Raw genomic sequence first — 20,075 nt, 5'->3', positions numbered from 1 at the left:
TCCGCTATATCTAAGTAGTTCTATGAAAGGCCTGGTAATTAGCAAGGCATATTCTAAGTTATACTCTGTTATTTTTTTGTCAAATTATCATGCTGTTTTTAATGTTTCCCAGGTTTCCCTAGAAAGAGAACGGCAACATGATCAAACACATGTTCAGAGCCAACTTGAAAAACTGGATCTTCTTGAACAGGAGTATAACAGACTTACCACCATGCAGGCCGCAGCAGAGGTCAGTGAATGTCTGTTACTCACCGATGCATCATACTGGTTCTTTTGTAGAACTGATCATTTATTGATGTTAAATATTTATAGAAAGATAACTGATCTTGTAGCAAAGAAGCAGGAATTTTTAAAAGGAAGAAATATAAATTTGTAGAAAATGTTCACATTTTACAATCGATGTACATGAGGAAGTAGTTCTTTTTTAAAATGCTGAAAGATCAAGTGTTTTTATGTATTCCTAAGGCTTGTATCATTTAAGTTGTTCTCTTAACTAATTTTAGTTTTAATTGATTAATTTGGGGGGTATTTAATACCACTGAGATCAAAGTTCCAGATTGAGCTTCCATGTAGCCTGTATGCCCTCACACAGAGTTGTGTCTTTTGGCCAGAGATTTTACCTATAATTCAGTTCAGGTACCTCACAGTGACTAATAATGAATCACAAAAGCCCAGAGCTATCACTAAACTAAACTAACAAGCTTATATTTACTATGCTAAAATTTTACACTAATTAAACAGTAATACACTATTGTCACTTTAAATGTTTTCATCACCAGAAAAAAATGGAAGAGTTGGAAGCAAAACTCCATGAAGAAGAACAGGAAAGAAAACGTATGCAAGCTAAGGCAGCCCAGGTAAGTTAAAACATGAGCACTTAGGTGCCTCGTATTTCATATAACTCTCTACATAAATAGGTGATTAAATGTGGGCTTCGTAGATTATTCATACTTGAGAATGATCCAATATATAAATTATTAGATGAAGATTAATATGGAAAATTACAAACATCTGTTTTTTACAGGCAGAAAGTAAAAGCTGAGCAATTAAGTCAGCATTTTTTAAAATATCAGTAGACTAACAAGTATCAGAAACTGTAAACCTAATAAGTTAATACATAGTCATGTAAAACTTGTCACATGGGTCGCTATCAGAAGTGTAGAAAGCTATTATTCAATGTCCTACTTACAGGTGCTTCCTTTTCCCTGCTGGCCTCATTACACCTGGACAGGAGTTGAGGTAGTGGGTTGCCTCACTAGCCAGTGACGCATACTAATTCACCAAAGCTACATATAAGGAAAAGTGAGTTCTGCTTTGCCCTACTCTTGGGTTTTGACCTATGTAATAGCCACCAGGTAGAAAAGGTGAGGCAAGGTGAATTCACAAAAAACATTTACATACCAACCAGAACTGCATTCTAGAAGATACACTCTAGATAGAACACTTCTGTACCCAATAAGTCTTTCTTATAGACTCAATAAAATATTTTTGTTTATATTGAACACTTTACCCTTAGGAGCTTATTTATTCAAATAGCTGCCATTTATTGCCTTCTACCTTCCAGAATCTAAGTTTTATAAGATTGGCATGTATCTTCTTTTATACTGTTGACATCAGGAGCAGGTCCTGATTCCAATACCAAGTGGAGGCTCTCCAGTTCAGGCTGTGACTGGATCCTGAAGGTGTCTTGGCTCACTCCTCACTTGTGCTTGCAGGACTATAAACATTCTGTTACCTCACTGTTATCTTGTCAGTTTCATCCAGTGCTTCCCAGAATTCATTGATTTAACATTCTCTATCAATCCTGATATATTTTATTTCTCAAATACTTTCTGCTCCGTATGTGTGTATATTTTTCCTCCTCAGTGTGCTTTCTGAGTTAAGTGCTCATGTGGCTTTGTTTCTGACCACCAACAAATTTGCGAAGTATTTGGTTTCTCTGCTTGTTCCACTGTAGGGCATTCATTCTACTGCATCTTCATTTCATCACTTGTAAATGGATTGTGCTTTTGTACAGTGTGCTGAATTCTTTTGTACATGAAATACAAAGTTAAATCCATTATTTTATGCATTTAAAGAATTCTTTTACAATATTTCTGCTTTCTTTTTATGTAGCATAGCAGGCAAAAAGTTGGGACCAAATCAGTTATTACCAATAATGTATTATCAAAGGTTTTGAGTTCTGATAGTGACACTATTGTGGTGAAAGAACTATAGCCAGGGATGATATGTAGTTCCAAGTCTAGCAAACCCTAATTTGTGTAGCCTTGAGAAGGATATTTTCAGAGCTTGGATTTTACTATGATAAAGTGGTCTTCTTTTTGTATCTTCTTCATGTTAGATTAAGTAAGAGGTAAGAGAATGAAAGCACTTCTAAATGTTAAAACTCTGCCATCAAATATTGTGACAGCTACCAGGAAGAACTAAATAAGCTGGATGTTAAAATACCTAAAATTGTTCTTTTGCTATATTATTCAAACTCACTGGCTTCATAGATCCAGAGTAGTTGTTTCTTGTTCAATGAATTACATCTATTGAGTTTCCTATATGTAAAGCATTGTTAGATGTATGGGATGAACATGCTTCAGAGAGTAGAGGTCCTTGTATTTCTTTGTCACTGAATAGATTGTCTCCAAAGAATGCAGTCATTGTAGAAAGTAATAATAATGATCTCAGTATTTCTTTTAACTTAACCATTGGTTCTGAGTGTTTTTTCCAGTTCCATCACAGTTTCCCGGGGAACTTCAAAATACTTCTAAAATACAAATTTCCACAACCTAGAAGTTTCAAAATTATGAGGTCTGGAGAGGAACCTGACAATCTGAATGTTTGTCATGAACTCCTGACAATTTGATACATAAGCAGGCTTGAATTCTAGACAAACACACTCACACTCACATTCACACACATGTATGCTTTTTTCTGTTTTTAGGAAAAATGAAAGTTGTTTTAGGGGAGAGAGCAGTCCTTGCTTTAAATCCATGTAATTGCTTGTGGGATTTTTACCATGTGGATTCAAAATTATTTTAAAAATTATATAGTTAATTAAGCTTCTAGAGAAAAGGGCTTGATAATATTTGCTGCAATAGCTTCCAGGTCTTTGGGCATGAATTTCCACTTCCTTTTCCTTACATTGTAAATGTATGAGTTCTTAAAGTGAAAAGAATTTTGCTCTCTAGTGCTTTGGGTCTGGCACTGTTACAACCCTGTTTGCAAAGAAGAAAATAGTGAAGCACTGGTTTGGAGTAAGATACATTGCCTTTAACTCAGATATAATTTATAGAGCAACTAAAAATAGTGGAGCTAAAGGACTCCAGGTTAAAGAAAGAAAACATAACACAGCACTTCAAGATGAAACAAGATGTATTGATTAAATAGTCAGCACGTGTGATTGGTTCAAGGCATAGTTACATAGCTGTGATGTGTTTCTTTCATTCAGAAACCCCTGTGGGTTTTTACAGCCTTTCACATGGCAAATGTCAAATTGAAATCACAGCTTTTATTTTTACAGCATTAACTTTAGGCTGTCATATTTTTCTTAGTTGCAGACGGGGCTAGAAACAAATAGACTTATCCTTGAAGAAAAGGCAACTCCATGTATTCCCAGTGCAAGAAGAATTAAAAAAAAGAAGTCAAAACCACCAGAAAAGGTATGAAAACAGAACCAGTAAGTCAAAGTGCCAGCGCTGACCTGGGTGGCCGGCCGATGGGAGAGCACTAGTGCACGTGTGGCACTGCAGCTCCAGGCGAGCACATCGCCATCGTTCTTGGTTTCTTCATTGGGAAGATGGGTATAGGAATATCTACCTCTACATTTTTACCAGGAGAGAGAGACTATATATATGAAAGCATTTTAGAACTACAAAAATATTAGTTGACCATTATCAATATCAATATCAATAATATTTATCAGTGCACATATATTAGTTGTTGTTATTTAGTACTGCATTATCTTTTGCTCTTGAAATGAACATACACACACACAGTTTCTCTGTTTAAACCACAACTGCTATTGTGTCATGTGCCGTTTTTCTTTCTTAGTCTCTTCTAAGCTAGGTGTATGTGGACGAGGAGTAGCAGTCCAAGACCGTAATGCCAGGACAGATAGAGCAGGCAGTGGCCCAGCAGTGGCCTGACGTTCCAGGTTAGTCGTTGTCAGCTTTACTGTCACATGAGTAAAATTGTTTTTCTTTCCTTTCCTTTCCTTTCAGAAAGGTTCTAGGAACTGTTTTGCCGTGCAGCCACATTATAGATTATGCTTGGGTGATATGCCTTTTGTAGCTGGAAAGGTGAGTTGGTCAAACTGGAATTTTTTGAGATCTTTGAATTACATTTAATTGTCTGCCTGTATGCCTGTAAGTGGTGGAAACGTTTTTCTGCACTTTTACCAATGTGGGTCATGGTGATGTGAGAATGAGATGGAAAAGGGTTCTGTGGATTTGGGGGAGCAGGGAAGAGGCTAGAGGGACACTTTAAAGCAGAAAAAGTATATGTGAAAGGGAAGTTATGAACAAAAGCAGAGACTCTGGTCTAGAGAAGGTGCAGTTTCAGATAAGGGTCAAAGAATAGGAAATAGTATATTTGTAGAATTGGATTTCAGTGTCAACCCTGCTGGTATATACTTAGATATAGATAGATACTAAAATCAGTAGAAATCACAACCTGTTTGTGAATTAAATAGGCTGTGATTTATATTCATTTAAACTTAACAGGACTCATATTCTCCTCAAGTAGTCACACATAAACTTCAATCTTGTGAACTTCAGTGCTTAAATGTAGAAATGATAATTTTGTCCAATACCAGCAAGTACTGAGTAATTTCTGGTAAGGGTTTAACACTGTGCTAGTTGATATCACTTTTTCGTTAACTGTGTTGCTGGTTGTTTCATGAATGATTTCCTTGAATACCCAAGTAGATTGTGTTGAGAGGCTTGGAGAGTAAATTTAATTTTGTTTGTCTATATTTATTTATTTTAACCCCACAGAAAATTCTTAGTGAAAGCTTGGGGAATGAACTATTTCCTAGCTTTCCTATTTGCCTAGCTTTTTCCACTAGATTTATAAGGCACAGATCATCTAAAAAAGGTATTGCTGTTGACTCCATGCTGCCCTTTACCCTAAATTTAACCTCTTACTGGATTTGCAGACCGTCTTTTGACCTGTATTTCTTCCTTATCTCTTATTCCTACCAAACGTCTTTTGCTTCACTATAGAATCTTTGCGTTGGGTTGAAAACACCCTCCATCCTCTTAAAGGATGACCAGCATTATCAGTATTGCTGAATACACATTTGAAAAAGCAGATTACAGATCCCTGTCAAAATTCCACTGACAGTTTTCTGGTTATGGGGCCTAGAAAATATTTTTAGTTGTCCCTGGTCCAGTCTTAATGTCATTAGCTTTGGGACCCACTTAGTACAGTTCCCCTGTCTAATGTTTTCTTTATGTAAACATCAGGAATGATGGTTGTGTGTGGTGCTCAAATACATCTGCTGAGGAGACCTCATACCTCAAATAGCCCATGGCATTCCTAGATAACTTTATTTGAAAGTTGAGTTGGAATCTGTCACCATAAGTTCTACTATTGGTCTTCTTTCTGCTTTCCGGAATCCACATATAACAAGATAGCCCTTGACTATAGAAAAAATTTTTAACTTTTGACGATAGCTTTATCTTTACTCTCATCTCTTTATTCTAGGTTATAAATACTTCCTTTTTCAGCTATTTGGTGTTTCATGAATTCATTACCACCTCATCATTCTCTTCCTTCCTGAATTGAGTATCACCCTTTAAATGTGGGACCAGCACAGAATACAGGCTTTGTCGTGTTCCGGATAGTCTGTTAACTCAAGTCTAGCATCACATTGTTACAGGAAAAGCTACATCATCCTTTTCACTCATTAATTGTAGTCATTTGAAGTAACAAGGCCGTTTTCTAAATCTTTGCATTAGCCTCTATATGTCCTATGCTTGTGGAGTTGGTATTTTATACAGAATTTTTCATCAACTGAATCTCTATGCGAACAGATTCACCCTATCCCACAAAAAATTTGAATCTAGGTCAGTCTTACGTTAAATGTGTGTTATCCCCAAATGCCTGTCGTTGGTAATTCACTTTGAAGCCATTAACAAAAAGGTTGAACAAGACAGGTTCAAAGCTAGGTCTTTTCAACCCGAGCTCTCCTTTTGATATTATTTGTACTCTTTGTGAAATATTATGCAAACAGGTAAGAATGTGCTGTTACCTAGATGAGTTTCTCCAAATATCTATTGTGAAGGACCAGCTTTTATTTTTAATAATGCATTGTCATAGACCAGTACATGTGTAAAATGCAATAAAAGTGAGTTTTATTTAGAAAAGTAAAATGAAATTAAAGACATGAGATACAACTCTCAACTTTACTATTACTAGATTTTGCAAACAAAATTACAATCAGAAAAACAATAGGAAAGATAATTTCAAAAAGGATATACTGCTTACTGAAAGTGTTTGTATAGGTTGTCAATATAATGAATATATATTTTAAATTCTAAGTGAAATAATAACCTCCCATATTCAACACACTTAAAGTGAATACCATGCATATGGGCATTTATAGTTTTTAAAGAAACAAATGAATTTAGTTCTTGATAATCAAGGTTGTATTGATGATAGCATCAATACAATAAGAGAGAATGTCTAAACCATTCAGTTGTAGTTGAATTTAAATTACCTTGATATAAACATGGGTTAAGTTTTTTAAGTTACTCTTAATCCTGTCTACCCTTAATCCAGTTTACCACAATGGTAACGTACTGCATAACTGTGGTATCAGTCAGAGATAAATATTGGCTTAATCCAGACTTTGTTCAGATTCTCTATTTTACATGTACTCTGTGCATGTTCACAGGTGTAATTCAATGCAGTTTTATAACTAGATTTATGAAGCCACTACCACACTGTATCTACAGTTTTGCCATTTCAAAAATGTTATGTATATGGAACCATGCAGCATGTGACCTTTTGAGATTGACTGTTTTACTCAGCATAATCCCCTTGTGTGGATCCATAGTTCTTTCTGTTGCTGAGGAGTAGTCCATGGTGTCGGTGTATCAGTTGAATGATTCACTCATTGAACGACATTTATGTTGTTTCCAATTTGTACTTGTAGGTATGTTGTGATATCTCACTGTGGTTTTTATTTACATTACCCTAATGACTGATAATATTTGAATTTCATGTGATTGTCATCCATATATCCTCTGGTGAAATGTCTGATTATATTTATTGCCATTTTGTAATTTTATTTTATTTTTTTACTATTGAATTTTAAGAGTTCCTTATTTTAAATAAGACAATCAGATAGGTACTTACATATATTCTCCCAGTCTATAGCTTCTTTTCATCTTCTTAAACTTAGAGAAGCTTTCATTTTGATAAAATCCATTTAATTGATTTTTTTGCTTTTGTGGATCATGTGTTTGGTGTCATGTTTTAAGAACTTTGTGTAGATCTATGTCCTATACATTTTCATGTCTGTTTTCATTTGTTTTATAGTTTCATATTTTACATTTAAATCTATGAACTACTTGAAATAATTTTTGCATTCAGTGTGAGGCTTACTACTAAGTCCCAGTTCACCTTTCAGTCTCTCCCCCTGCAGTACGTGTTCACCCCTTTGCCAATACCACACTGCCTCGATTGCTGTAGCTTTTATACAGTAAGTCTTAACATCAGGGATAGTGATTCCTCTGACTTTATATTCTTTGTTTTCAAAGTGTTTTAGCTCTACTAGTTCTTTCTCTCTCCATATAATTTTAGAATAAACTTGTCTATGTACAAAAAAATGATCTTACTGGAAGTTTGATAGGAGTTGTATCACACCTACTGATCAGTCTGGGGACAAATGGCTGCCTATGTCAAGTGTCCAGTGCGTGAGTGCAGTGTTTCTCATTCATCTGGGTCTTTGGTTTCTTTCATGAGTGTTTTATGGTTTCCAGCATGTTGATCCTTTATCTGTTTTAATTGGATTTATGGTCAAATATTTTTTGAGCAGTTGTAAATTGTATTCAGTTTTAACTTCAGTTTCTGCATAATCATTGCTAGTACATTTGATCTTTATATGTTGAGTTTACATTCTGTGACCTTGCTGAAGTCACTTATATTAATTAGTCCTAGGAATAATTATTTTGACTGAGATTTTCTGTGTAGAGAATCATGTCATCTGTAAATAGGACCAGTTTTATTTTTTCATTTTTAATTTGTATGCCTTTTATTTCTTTTCTTTATATACTGCACTGACTAGGATTTCCAGTATTATGTTAAGTAAGAGTGATGAAAGTCCACATCCTTGCCTTTTTTCTGATTTTAAGAGGAAAGCAGTCAGTCATTCACTGCTAAGTATGGCATTGGCTATAGGTTCTTTGTCATTATCAACTTCAGGAAATTTCCCTGTTGCCACCTTGCTGGGAGTTTATACCCTGAATGAGTGTTACAGTTTTTCAAATGCTTTTTGCCACAAAATAGTAGTTTTCTTTTTTTACACGGTTAACATGCTAGATTACACTGATTGACTTTGAAATATTGAACTAGCCTTGCATTCCTGGACTAAACCCCACCTGGACTAAAGTGTTACATACTTTTTTGTTTATATTGCTGGGTTCAATTTGCTACCTTATAATAGAAACTAGGATGAAAAGAACATCTGTTTAACTTAGCACTTTGGTTTCCAGGCCTTGCCCCACACTGATTGAGTTGGTTGGGAGTCCTGCCTAGGAATCCGCATTTTAAGCAAGCTGTCTAGATGATGCTTATGGAGCTGAGGTAGCCTAGCCATCTATTTGTAAGTTGAAATAGCACATTGAGATTATTGTCTAGTGTTCAAAACAAAAATTTGACAAGATAACCAAGTTTTCCTAGTCTTTATGTGACAAACACAAACAGTGCTTCCTACTATTTGAGGACAACAATGAATATAACAGTCCCTACCACCTGCTTAATAGGTGAAATAGATATGCAAACAGTTAACTGTAATTGTGATAAATGCTCTGATAGAGATAAATGCTATAGCTGATCTGAAAATGAACGAGTTAATTACCTCAAGGTTTTAAGGAGGTCCTTAAAATTATATATTTGAACTGGATTTTAAAGAATGCTATAAAAGTTGCCAAACAAAAATGGCATGTGTAAATATGATTTATTCAAATAATGGAGAAAAATGAGGAGATGATAGGACATGAGGCCAGGGAGTGTATGTTGCAGTTCCATGATACAGATGCTAAAGCATTTGGATATTAGAGTGGGTGGGTTTACATCAAAGGAGAAATAGGAGAAAACATGATGAGAATAATTTATGGAATTAAGAGACTGGGAGCAGAGAGATCAATTGGGATGTTCTTCCTGTAGCTAACAGAGATAGATGGATGCAAAACCAAATAAATGATGGCAGGTTGGAGAGTAAGAGGCAGATTGAAGACAGTCAGGGTTATTCATGGGATATGAATTGACTTACTCTAACAAGAAAATTTATATCATAGGGTTTTATTTTGGCAGGGAGGGTCTTTTTACCCAGGCTATGAAGTAGAAAGAAAACAGATGGAGAGAATTTGGTTTAAATTATTTCTCACTCTTCTTCAGTCCACCAGTCCCAGCCATGCCGTGGTAGCCAATGTGCAGCATGTCTTGCATCTCATGAAGCAACACAGTAAAGCCTTGTGCAACGATCGAGTAGTCAGTAGTGTTCCTTTGGCAAAGCAAGTATCTTCTCGAAGTGGTAAAAGTAAGAAGCTCTCAGTAACGCCTCGTTCCTCTAGCAGCATTAATGAAGAGCTGTCAGAAGTCTTACAGACTTTACAAGATGAATTTGGGCAGATGAGCTTGTGAGTTTTCATTTTTGTTTTTTTAATTACATTTAGTTTTAAAACCTCATTGTAACGTCTTGGTGACTTTATTAATCTTTCATTATTTGTTCAACAGATGTTTGTTGAACACAATACTGGCACCAACCACTGAGCAAATTAGTAGGACTTTAACAAATAAAACTGGATGAGATCTCTCCCTGTTCTAGTACTGTTAAATGTTTTGAAGACCAAGGTTTACATTTAAGTTTAACTTCCTTTTTTAAGGAGCTTATTAATACGAATATACATTGAGTTTAGCTAAACTTAAGTGGTAAGTTAGGCTGTAAATGTTGTGAAGAATAAGATCCTTCTCTAGACTTTACTTTCTCCAAAGCCAGAGGCAGGGTAGAAATATAAATAATTAGCTCTTAGAAATTAAGAACTCTGTTTACATTTGCCTCCAGTACCTATCTTGAACTTTTAAACTATTACTAATAATTTGGAAATTTTTTAAATGAGTCATTTTTTGATGCACAGATCAGTGGTCACATGTAGTAGGAGAGAGATAATGAATCTAACATGAAATGCAAGAAACTTAATCAAGCCCTAATTTTGTTCTTTATAGTGACCACCAGCAGCTTGCAAAGCTTATCCAAGAATCCCCAACTGTTGAACTGAAAGACAAGCTAGAGTGTGAACTGGAGGCATTGGTGGGAAGGATGGAGGCAAAAGCCAATCAAATAACTAAAGTTCGAAAATATCAAGCCCAGGTAATTCACTTTTCCTTCGCTTATTACTAGTGATTAAAAGATAAGAACAAAACAAAAAAACCCTTTTTTTCAAATTAGTTGATGACATTATAAGTATATCATGGATAGATAGGGAGCTGCAGGAATTATTTCTTCACTGTAGACGCTTACTTCAGTTCATTAATTATTAAGAATTGGTGTTACATGGACTAGGAAAAAGGATTGTGTCCTGTCTATTAGATTTTATTATCTAAGGTACATCTTTTAAATACTAAATGTATTTAATAATCTTATCTATATTACATGAACAAACTAACTTCTGTGAGGAATTTAAATAGTTCTAAATTTACTGAAGTTTTAAAAAACACCTATAAATTGTTTCTAAAGGAATATCAGATATAAATATGTAAAAGAAACTATGTTTAGTTACTAATTAAATTAATAAAATGGCCATTTATTTACTATCTATTGAGGGTCGTGAGAAGTCACTGCAGGGTTTTCATCTGGAGAGAAACATGATGGTCATGGCTGTGGGAGATCACTGCGCCACTGCTGAGAGGCCAGCTGGGCCCTGTAAGCTTATTTCTTAGCAGAGGTTATCAGTGACTGCAGTTGGAGTGAAGTGGATTGAGGGTACTTGCTGCTTGATACCATTGGAGGGTGAGGACATTGGTACCACTGACAAGAATGGAGAAGACTGGGAGCGGGAGAGGTCTGGCTGATATTTACTAACTATTTGCTCTTGTAATAAGCACAATGCTAAATACTTTAATATGTCATCTTAATCTTCATGGAAGTCTTGTGGGGTGGGTATATTATCTCATTTCATAGATGAGGAAAAACGGGGGCTGTTTCCTGGGACATAGGCATATTCTAAAGTGAAATTATGTGACTTGCTCAAGGACACGGTAGCTCACTGGTCAGTGGGAGAGCTAGAAGGCAAATGTGGTTCTTCTCAACTCTAAAACCTGAGCTTAAGTCCCTCTTCTACAGTACATGTTTTTATAAGAAGAAATACAAGTAAATGATTCCTATAGAAGTAATTATCTAATTTGTTTCTTGTACATCACCAGTGTGCCAGGAGCAGTTTATTTTTGCTAGCAGCTGAAGTAAAAGTAAAGCTCTCTGCTTTAAATTATTATAAAAATAGTGAAATAGTAAAATTAAAAATCTTTTTGATGGTATCACTGTATTACCACTACATCTCTTCACCCATCTCTGGAAGCCTAGTTGCTCAGACTAGGTACTGGAATGCATTTCTCCTCCCTTTGTTTCCTGTCCTTCTTTCCTGTATGAGATCTTTCACTTCCTCCAGGACGATCCTCCCTCCAAACTCCCTTGTTTCTCTCTGACCCTGTTCTACTTTTGCGACACTGCCTTAACTTCTGATACAGCACCAGAATTGATGTGTTTTCTTGTTTGTATGTCATATATTTTAAGCACTGAGCGTTGTGACTAGTAGAAGATTTTTGAAGCCTCTAAAAAAATAAAATTGAAATATATTATTTGTGTTTTAGTTAGTATGAGAGTTAAAAGTACCAGTTGTCTGAAAAGAATGTTTTCATTACACTTTCCCTTGCCTTGGTAAATTGGTATAGTTGGAGAAGCAAAAGAGAGAATTAAGAACCACCAAAAAGACTGTTGATGAAGAAGGGAACAGCAGCAGCCATCCTTCTGGAATCGCAAGGACCTCGAATAAGAAAGACTTTGCCAAACCGAGACCTGGAGAAAAAAGCAGGAAAAATCTTCAGTTACTGAAGGACATGCAAACCATACAGAGTTCATTACAAAGCAATACTTTGTGTTGGGATTACTGACTGCTCCCAGGTCATAAATTTTATTCAGATAATGTGTACCTCATCAGTCAGACACTGAGAATTTACTTTCCAGGTTTCATACTCTTTTATGTTGGAATTAATTAATAGCTGGTGTTGAAGGACCCAAACTTGATTACACAGGCTTTTCTTGTGTTAGGCATCAAAACTAAATGGTAAACGATTTAAATGGAAACCAGGGGAGTTCAAAGGCTAAGAAGCCACACATTGTTCTTTATTTGAGATGAGTTTGCTGTACTGAAATACTGCACTTCGTAAACAAATTACCAATTTTTTTACTTGTGGGTGTGATTTTTTAAATAGCTCTTTATATATATCTGAGTAAAATCAGGTTTAAATTATCACAATATGTTACTATCCCATAGGCAGTTTGCTGTAAAAGTCATATTTTGAAATCTTCCCCTGGTATGAATCACCCATTTCTCATTTCCAATACAGCCATTAAATTTACTTTGACTGTTGATGGAAGTTTTCTATATTTAAATATTTATACATATTTAAGAGGATTTTGTTTTGCTTTTTGACATTTTAAACATTGATGGGTATTAAATGTATTGTTAAAATCCACTATTAAAATTTTTTTAAATACCCATTCATTTTAGTCAATTAACTGGGCTTTTTAAAGTATAAGCAGATTGTTAATGAAAGTAAATGAGGTTTGGAATGACTAGAAAGGGAGGTATAAAGCATATGCATTTGTTTTTAAACACCTGTTTGGAATCATGCTATTAATTTCAAGGTATTACGATCTTTAATCTTAAATCCTAGAAGACCCCTTGGACATTCACTTCGGTGTCCAGTCTGAGCGCAGTGTTAACTGTACACATGCATTGTTATTATGTTAATAATGTAAATCGATTTTTAATCAAGTCGTTCACTTTTTATAAATTTGCCACTGATGTCAATAAAGCAGCTTTTTTAAGGAAACAATGAAATTTTCCTCAACAGCCTGTTACTAAAGGCTTTATGTGTTCTCTCAAAAAAATGTGTTTCTAAATAGGACGTTAACATAATGAGAAACAATAAGACTATATGGTATTTAGTAAATAATTTGCCTACCTTGTGCTTACACAGAATCTAAGCCCAGCAAACATATTAAAGAGATTGCTTTTTATTCCTCCCCTGGGATTGAAATGGAATTCTAGGACTTTATCTAGTCAGTATAAATTGTAGTGACTGGCTGGGCACTAAGCTTTTTAGGCCTCTTACTGAATTAATTTTCTACAGAGTTCTTAATTTGATGCTCGTAGGTTTGGGGATATATATGTGAATGTCCTGAAAATGCATATAAACTTCAGTTTTCTGATAAGCAGGTTTGTATCTTCATTGATTTCACAGGATTTCCATAGATCCAAGGGATCACTGCTCTGGTGACATGGAAAATATTTTTTGTGTCTCAACCACCATTTTACCTCTTAAACTTGTGTTGTCTCTGTGTTTAAATTTCAGGTAATTAAACTGTGTGAGCCTCATTTGTGTTGTAGTGGCTCCAAGTCCTAGTTAGGAGAAGGCTGGTTACATGGTGATGAAACTCACCGTATCCTTCAGTTAGGGCTCACACGGAAATACCATCCCAGCCTCTGATACCCTCAGCTGAGAACTGAAGGAAATATTCCATACTGCTTCACTTTCCTTGTCTGAGAGTTTGCAGCAGAGGATTATGCTGTCATTTGTCCACTTCAGTTGTACAGGAGCTTTATTACAGTGCATTTCAAATACCAGTATCTTCTGTGTGTAAGATGCCTATCTGGATACCAAGCTGAGTAAGAAAGGTATGCTGACAGGTAGGTGGAAGACATCTAAATCATTCATTCCAATAGGCGGTAGATGGGGTCATGACAGCAAACAATGTGGGAGCCCAGAGGAAGGTGGGGCATGGCAGAGACGAGAATGATGAATCAGGGATAACTTCCCAGAGGATGAAATGATGCCAGGACTGTAGAGAAGAAGAATATATATGCCTCAAGAGAGAACAGTTCCAGGTCAACAAGATAAAATGAAAAAAAGCCAGCCGATAGGAACCTACAGTTTACGTGAGAAAACTGACTAGCTTGAGTAGTAGAGCCCCCTAAAATGGGGGGTTTGCAGATGTAGCTTGAGTAGTAGAGGCCCCTAAAATGGGGGGTTTGCAGATGAGACTAGAAGGATAACATATAAGGCACAGGAGGCTAACTACTAGAAGTTTTGACTCGATCACATAGGTTTCTAAATTTTATATCCCTCATAGGAAAATCTTTATCTGCACAACCAATGCATAAGTATATATAAAGGCATAAAACAGAACCATCAACTCAAATATTAAAGTTCTGTTTATATAAATACATAGTACCAATACTTCCCTGAACCGCAATGGATTTTTTTTTTTAGCTTGTAAGAAACATCTTTATTACAAGTGTTGTTTTAATTCAATAGATTTGACAGCTATAACATTGTGAAATTTTAAGTTGCACTCTATTTTTTTGATACATTTCTATATTGTGATATGGTTGTCATTGTAAAGACACGAGATTTCATAATTAAGGTACAATATTGTCTATATTCATTATACTGTGCATTAAATCTCTGATTTACTTCTACTCATTGCAAACTTGTACTCTTTAATCAGTCTTATACTCCACCCCATTAACCACCATTTTATTCCGTTCTAGTTAGGCTTTTTTAGATTGCACATCTAAGTAATATCATACAGTATGTGTCTTTCTAATGTGCTGAAGGTCCCCCATGCTGTCCCAGATGCAGGACATCCTTTCTCATGGCTGCATAATTTAACTCCACTGTGTATATACACTGTATCTTTTTTATCCATTCATCTTTTGTTGGGCATTTTGGTTGTTACCGTATCTTGGCTATTGTGAATAATGCTGCAGTAAACATGCAAGTGCATCTATCTCTTCAAAATACTGTCTTCATTTCCTTTAAGTATATAGTCATAAGAACTGCTGGATCATATGGTAAATCTGTTTTTAATTTTTTGAGGAACCTCCATAGTTTTCAATAGTTTTTGGAGCAATTTACATTCCCATCAACAGTGTGTAAGAGTTCCTGTTCCATCACTTGCTCGCCAGCACCTGGTCTGTCTTATTGAAAACAGCCATTCTAACAGGCAGGGGGTGATATCTCTTTGAGGTTCTGATGTGCATTCCCTGATGATTACTGATACTGAGCACCTTTCCATGTGTCTATTAGCCATTTTGATGTCCTCTTTGGGAAATGTCTAGTTTTTCTGCTCATTTCTTAATGTTTTTTTTTTATTATTAAGTTGTGTGAATTCTTTATATAGTTTGGATATTAATCCCTTGTCAGATACATGGCTTATAAAAATTTTTCCTCATTTTGTAGGTTTGTTTCATTTTCTTTTCTTTAGGTATGCAGAAGAAGCTTTTGAGTTTTATATAGCCCCATTTGTTGATTTTTGCTTTTGTCATTTGTTTTTGGAATCATGTCCAAAAAGTCATTGCCAACACCAATACTGAGAAGCTTCTTTATGTTTTCTTCTGAGTTTTATGGTATCAGGCTTATTGGTCCACTTCAATTTTTTGTGAGTAGTGTGAGACACAGGGGCCTGATTTCATTTTTTTGCATTTTGTTTTCACCAGACCCTTTGCTGAAAGAGACTATCCTTTCCCAATGGATGTTCTTGGCTCCCTTGTTGAATATTAGCTAATATAATTCAGGGCTGTCTGTTCTGTTTCATTGGTCTTTGTATGTATTTTTGTGCCAGTACCATACTGCCTTTACCAGTATGGCTTTATAGTATAGTTTGAAATCAACTCTTTTTTTCAAGATTGCTTTGGTTATTTGGGTTGTTTTTGGTTCCACAAATTTTGGATTGTTCTGTTTTTGTGTAGAATGCCTTTGGTATTTTGATGGGGATTGGGTTAAATCTGTAGATGGCTTTGGGTAGTATGGACATTTTACCATTATGAATTCTTCTGATTCATGAACATAGACTATTTTTCCATTTGTTTTAAAATTCTTTCTGAAAAATCTTACAATTTTCATTGTACAGATCTCTCACTTCCTTGGTGAAATTTTTTCCTAAGTATTTTATTATTTTTGATGCTATTGTGAATGGGATAATTTTACTTCTTTTTCAGATGTTTCATCATTAGCATAAATGAAGGCAAATGATTTCTGTATGTTGATGTTACATACTGCAACTTGACTGAAATCATAAGTGTTTTGGTTGGCTCTAGTATTTTCTATATAAAAAATCATATCCTTACCAAAGACAGTTTTACTTAAATAAAAGACATGTAAATTGGAAAGTAGTTTATTTGTCTTGTCCATTTGCTGTAAATAATAATCCCAGAACTATATTGAATCTGAGTGGCAGGAGTGGGCATCTTTGTCCTGTTTATGACCATAGCAGAGGAAATTTGTTTTTCTCCAGTAAGTACAGGCACACCTGTTTCATTGCACTTCACTTCACTATGCTTTGCAGGCACTCTGCTCTTTACAGATGGAGGACCCGTGGCGATGCGGTGTAGAGCCCTTTCCCAGCACATCTGCTCACTTTGTGTGTCTCTGTCACATTTTGGTTTCTCCCAATATTTTCAAAATTTTTCATCATCATATTTATTATGGTGATCAGTCGTAGTGACCTTTGATGTTACTGTGGTAATTGTTTGGAGCAGCGGGAACGATGTCTGTGTAGGGTTGCAGACAGAAGGAATGAGTGTAGGTGTTCTTAGTGCTCCGTTGTCTGGCAGTCACCACGCAAGTCTCCCTGTTTCCTGAGACACAGCAGTATTGAAATTAGTCAAGGTAATGATCCTTCAATAATTTTTAAGTGTTCAAGTGAAAGAAGGGTCACATGCCTCTCACTTTTAATCAAAAGCTAGAAATGATTAAATGCTTAGTGAGGAAGACGTGTTGAAAACTGAAACAGGCTGAAAGCTGAGCCTTTTGTGCCAAAAAGTTATCCAAGTTGTGAATGCAAAGGAAAAGTTCTTAAAGGAAATTACAAGTGCTACTCCAGTGAACACACAAATGACAAGAAACAGCCCTACTGCTGATATGGAGAAAGCTTCAGGGGTCTGGACCTGACGATCACGTCAGCCACAGTGCTCCCTTAGGCCAGAGCTGACCCAGAGCAAGGCCCGAACTCCACAGTTCTGTGAAGGCTGAGTGAGGGCCGTGAAGAAGCTGCAGAGGAGAAGTCTGAAGCTAGCAGAGGTTGGTTCTGAGGTTTAAGAAAGTAAGTCATTTCCATAACAGAAAAGTGCAGGTGCAGCAGCCAGTTCTGTTCTAGAGGCTGCTGGTTACCCAGAAGATCTAGCTTAGATCACTAATGAAAGTGGCTACATTAAACAGATTTTAAGTGCAGATGAAACAGCCTTCTATTGGAAGAAGATGCCATCGAGGACTTTCATACCTAGGGAGGAGAAGCCAAAGCTTCAAAGAATAGGCTGACTTTCTCATTAAGGGCTAATGCAGCTGGTGACCTTTAAGTTGAAGCCAGTGCTTATTTACTATTATTGGGCCTGTAAGAATTATGTGACATGTACTCTGCCTGTGTTCCATGAATGGAACAACAGAGCCTCGATCACAGCCTGTCAGTCAACAACAGGGTTTACTGAATATTTACTACCCATAAAAAATAAATTGCTTTAAAAGTAGTATAGCTCACTGACAGTGCACTTGTCTCCCAAGAACTCTGATGGAGGTTGATGTTGTTTTCATGCCTACAAACACAGCATCCATTCTGCAACCCATGGATCAAAGAGAAATTTAATATTTCAAGTCTTATCAAGAAATACATTTCATAAGATGATAGCTGCCATAGATACTGGCTTTTTTGATGGATTTGGGCCACGTAAATGGAAGACCTGGAAAGGATTTTCCCCATTCTGAGCATTTGTGATTCATGGGGTGAGATCAAAATACCAACACTAATAGGAGTTTCGAAGAAGCTGATTCCAGCCCTCATGGATGGTTCAGTGGATGTGGTGGAGATTGCAAGAGAAATTAGGAGTGGAGTCTGAAGTTGTGAGTGACTTGCTGCATCTCATGATAAAAGCTGTGACAAGATCAGGAGCTGCTGCTTATGCATGAGCAAAGGAAATGGCTTCTTGAGATGGGATCTACTGAAGATTGTTGAAATTGACAACACAGGACTCAGAATATTAAACTTAGTTGATAAAGCAGTGGCAGTGTTTGGAGAGACTGACCCCATCTTGAAAGAAGTTGTGCAGGTAATGCTATCAGACAGCCTCATGTGCTGCAGAGAACTCGTGAAAGGGTCAGTTGTTGATGCAGTGGACTACATGTTGACGTGTTATGGGAAATTGCCACAGCCTCCTCAGCCTTCAGCAACTACCACCCTGATCAGTCAGCAGCCATATCAGTCAGCCATGAGGCAAGACCCTCCACCAACAAAAAGATGATAACTTGCCAAAAGCTGATATAAGCGTATAGAAGTTAACTGTCATAAGAAAGTCTTTTAATTAAAGTATGTAACATTTTATAGACCTAATGCCACTGCACTTAGTACTACAGTGTAATGTAAGCATAACTTTTAATATGCACTGGGAAACCAAAAATACATCTAACTCTTCATTGCATCATTATTCACTGTGTGGCCATGGTCTGGAACTGAATCCATAAAATCTCTTTAAGTTATGCCTGTGTAATGTTAACTGTGGGTTCACATGTGGTCTTTATTATGTTGAGGTATTTCCTTCTGTACCCAATCTGTCAAAAGGTTTTTCATGAGAGGATGTATTTTTCAAATATTTTTTGTCTCATAATGATCATGTGATCTTCAGTTTAATGCTCTCCCAACTGTGCTTTTTCTGCTAGGATGAGTAATAGTGTGATCTTTATCTTTCATTTTACTAATGTGGTATATTACATTTATTGATTTGCATATGTTGAATATTTCTTGACTCCCAGGGTTAAATTGCACTTGGTCATGATGTATAATCTTTTAATGTGTTGAATTTGGTTTGCTGATCTATTGAGAATTTTTGCTTCTGTAGTCATCAAGGGCGTTGGTCTATAGCTTTCTTGTATTCTTACCCCATCTCACTGTCCATGTAATGCTGGCTTCATAGGATGAGTTTTTAAGTGTTTCCCTCCTCAGTATTTTGGAAGAGTTTGAGGATTGGTGTTAAGTCCTCTAAATGTTTGGTAAAATTCACCAGTGAAGACATCTAGTACTGGAATTTTCTGTATTGGAAGTTTTGATCACTTGATTCAATCTCTGCTTATTATTGGTGTGTTCTGATTTGGTATTCCTGATTTCAGTCTTTGTACATTATATATTTCTAGAAATGTATCTATTTCTTTTTTTTTTTTTGGCATATATCTGTTCATGGTAGTCTTCTCCAATCCTGTGTAATTCCACAGTATCAATTGAAATGTCTCCCCTTTCTAATTTTGAGTCTTCTGTTTCCTTAGTCTACCTGTCAGGTTTATCTTTTTAAAGAGCCAGCTCTTAATTTTGTTGATCCTTTATTTTCTGGTCTGTAGTTCATCTGTTTCTGCTCTTTATTATTTCCTTTCTTCTGCTAACCTTAGGGTTGTTTCTCTTTCTAGTTTCTTCAGGTGTTAGGTGGTTCATTTGAGATCTGGTTTCATAATGTATTCATTTACTGCTGTAAACTTTCAGAACTGCTTTTGTTGCATCCCACAGATTTGATATATTTCCATTTTAATTTGCTTTGAGA

The 20,075-nt window shown here is 36.0% G+C and overlaps 1 protein-coding gene across 4 annotated transcripts in view; it reads left to right on the top strand.

Annotated features, from left to right (window-relative positions):
* Window positions 1-14,978, top strand: part of CEP57 (centrosomal protein 57) — a 44,502-nt gene extending 29,524 nt beyond the window's left edge. For 3 of the 4 annotated variants that reach the window (XM_017655876.3, XM_073239423.1, XM_073239421.1), the window contains exons 5-11: window positions 113-229; window positions 780-857; window positions 3,543-3,650; window positions 4,212-4,289; window positions 9,616-9,857; window positions 10,444-10,588; window positions 12,166-14,978. In XM_017655876.3, the coding sequence (XP_017511365.1) occupies window positions 113-229; window positions 780-857; window positions 3,543-3,650; window positions 4,212-4,289; window positions 9,616-9,857; window positions 10,444-10,588; window positions 12,166-12,384 (987 nt within the window). In that variant the 3' untranslated portion in view covers window positions 12,385-14,978. The other variant, XM_073239422.1, reaches the window with a different exon arrangement.
* The last annotated feature ends 5,097 nt before the right edge of the window (window positions 14,979-20,075 follow it).

The sequence above is a fragment of the Manis javanica genome, chromosome 6 (genome assembly GCF_040802235.1).
Source record: "Manis javanica isolate MJ-LG chromosome 6, MJ_LKY, whole genome shotgun sequence".
Classification (NCBI taxonomy): Eukaryota; Metazoa; Chordata; class Mammalia; order Pholidota; family Manidae; genus Manis; species Manis javanica.
This window is presented reverse-complemented; position numbering and strand designations above follow the sequence as displayed.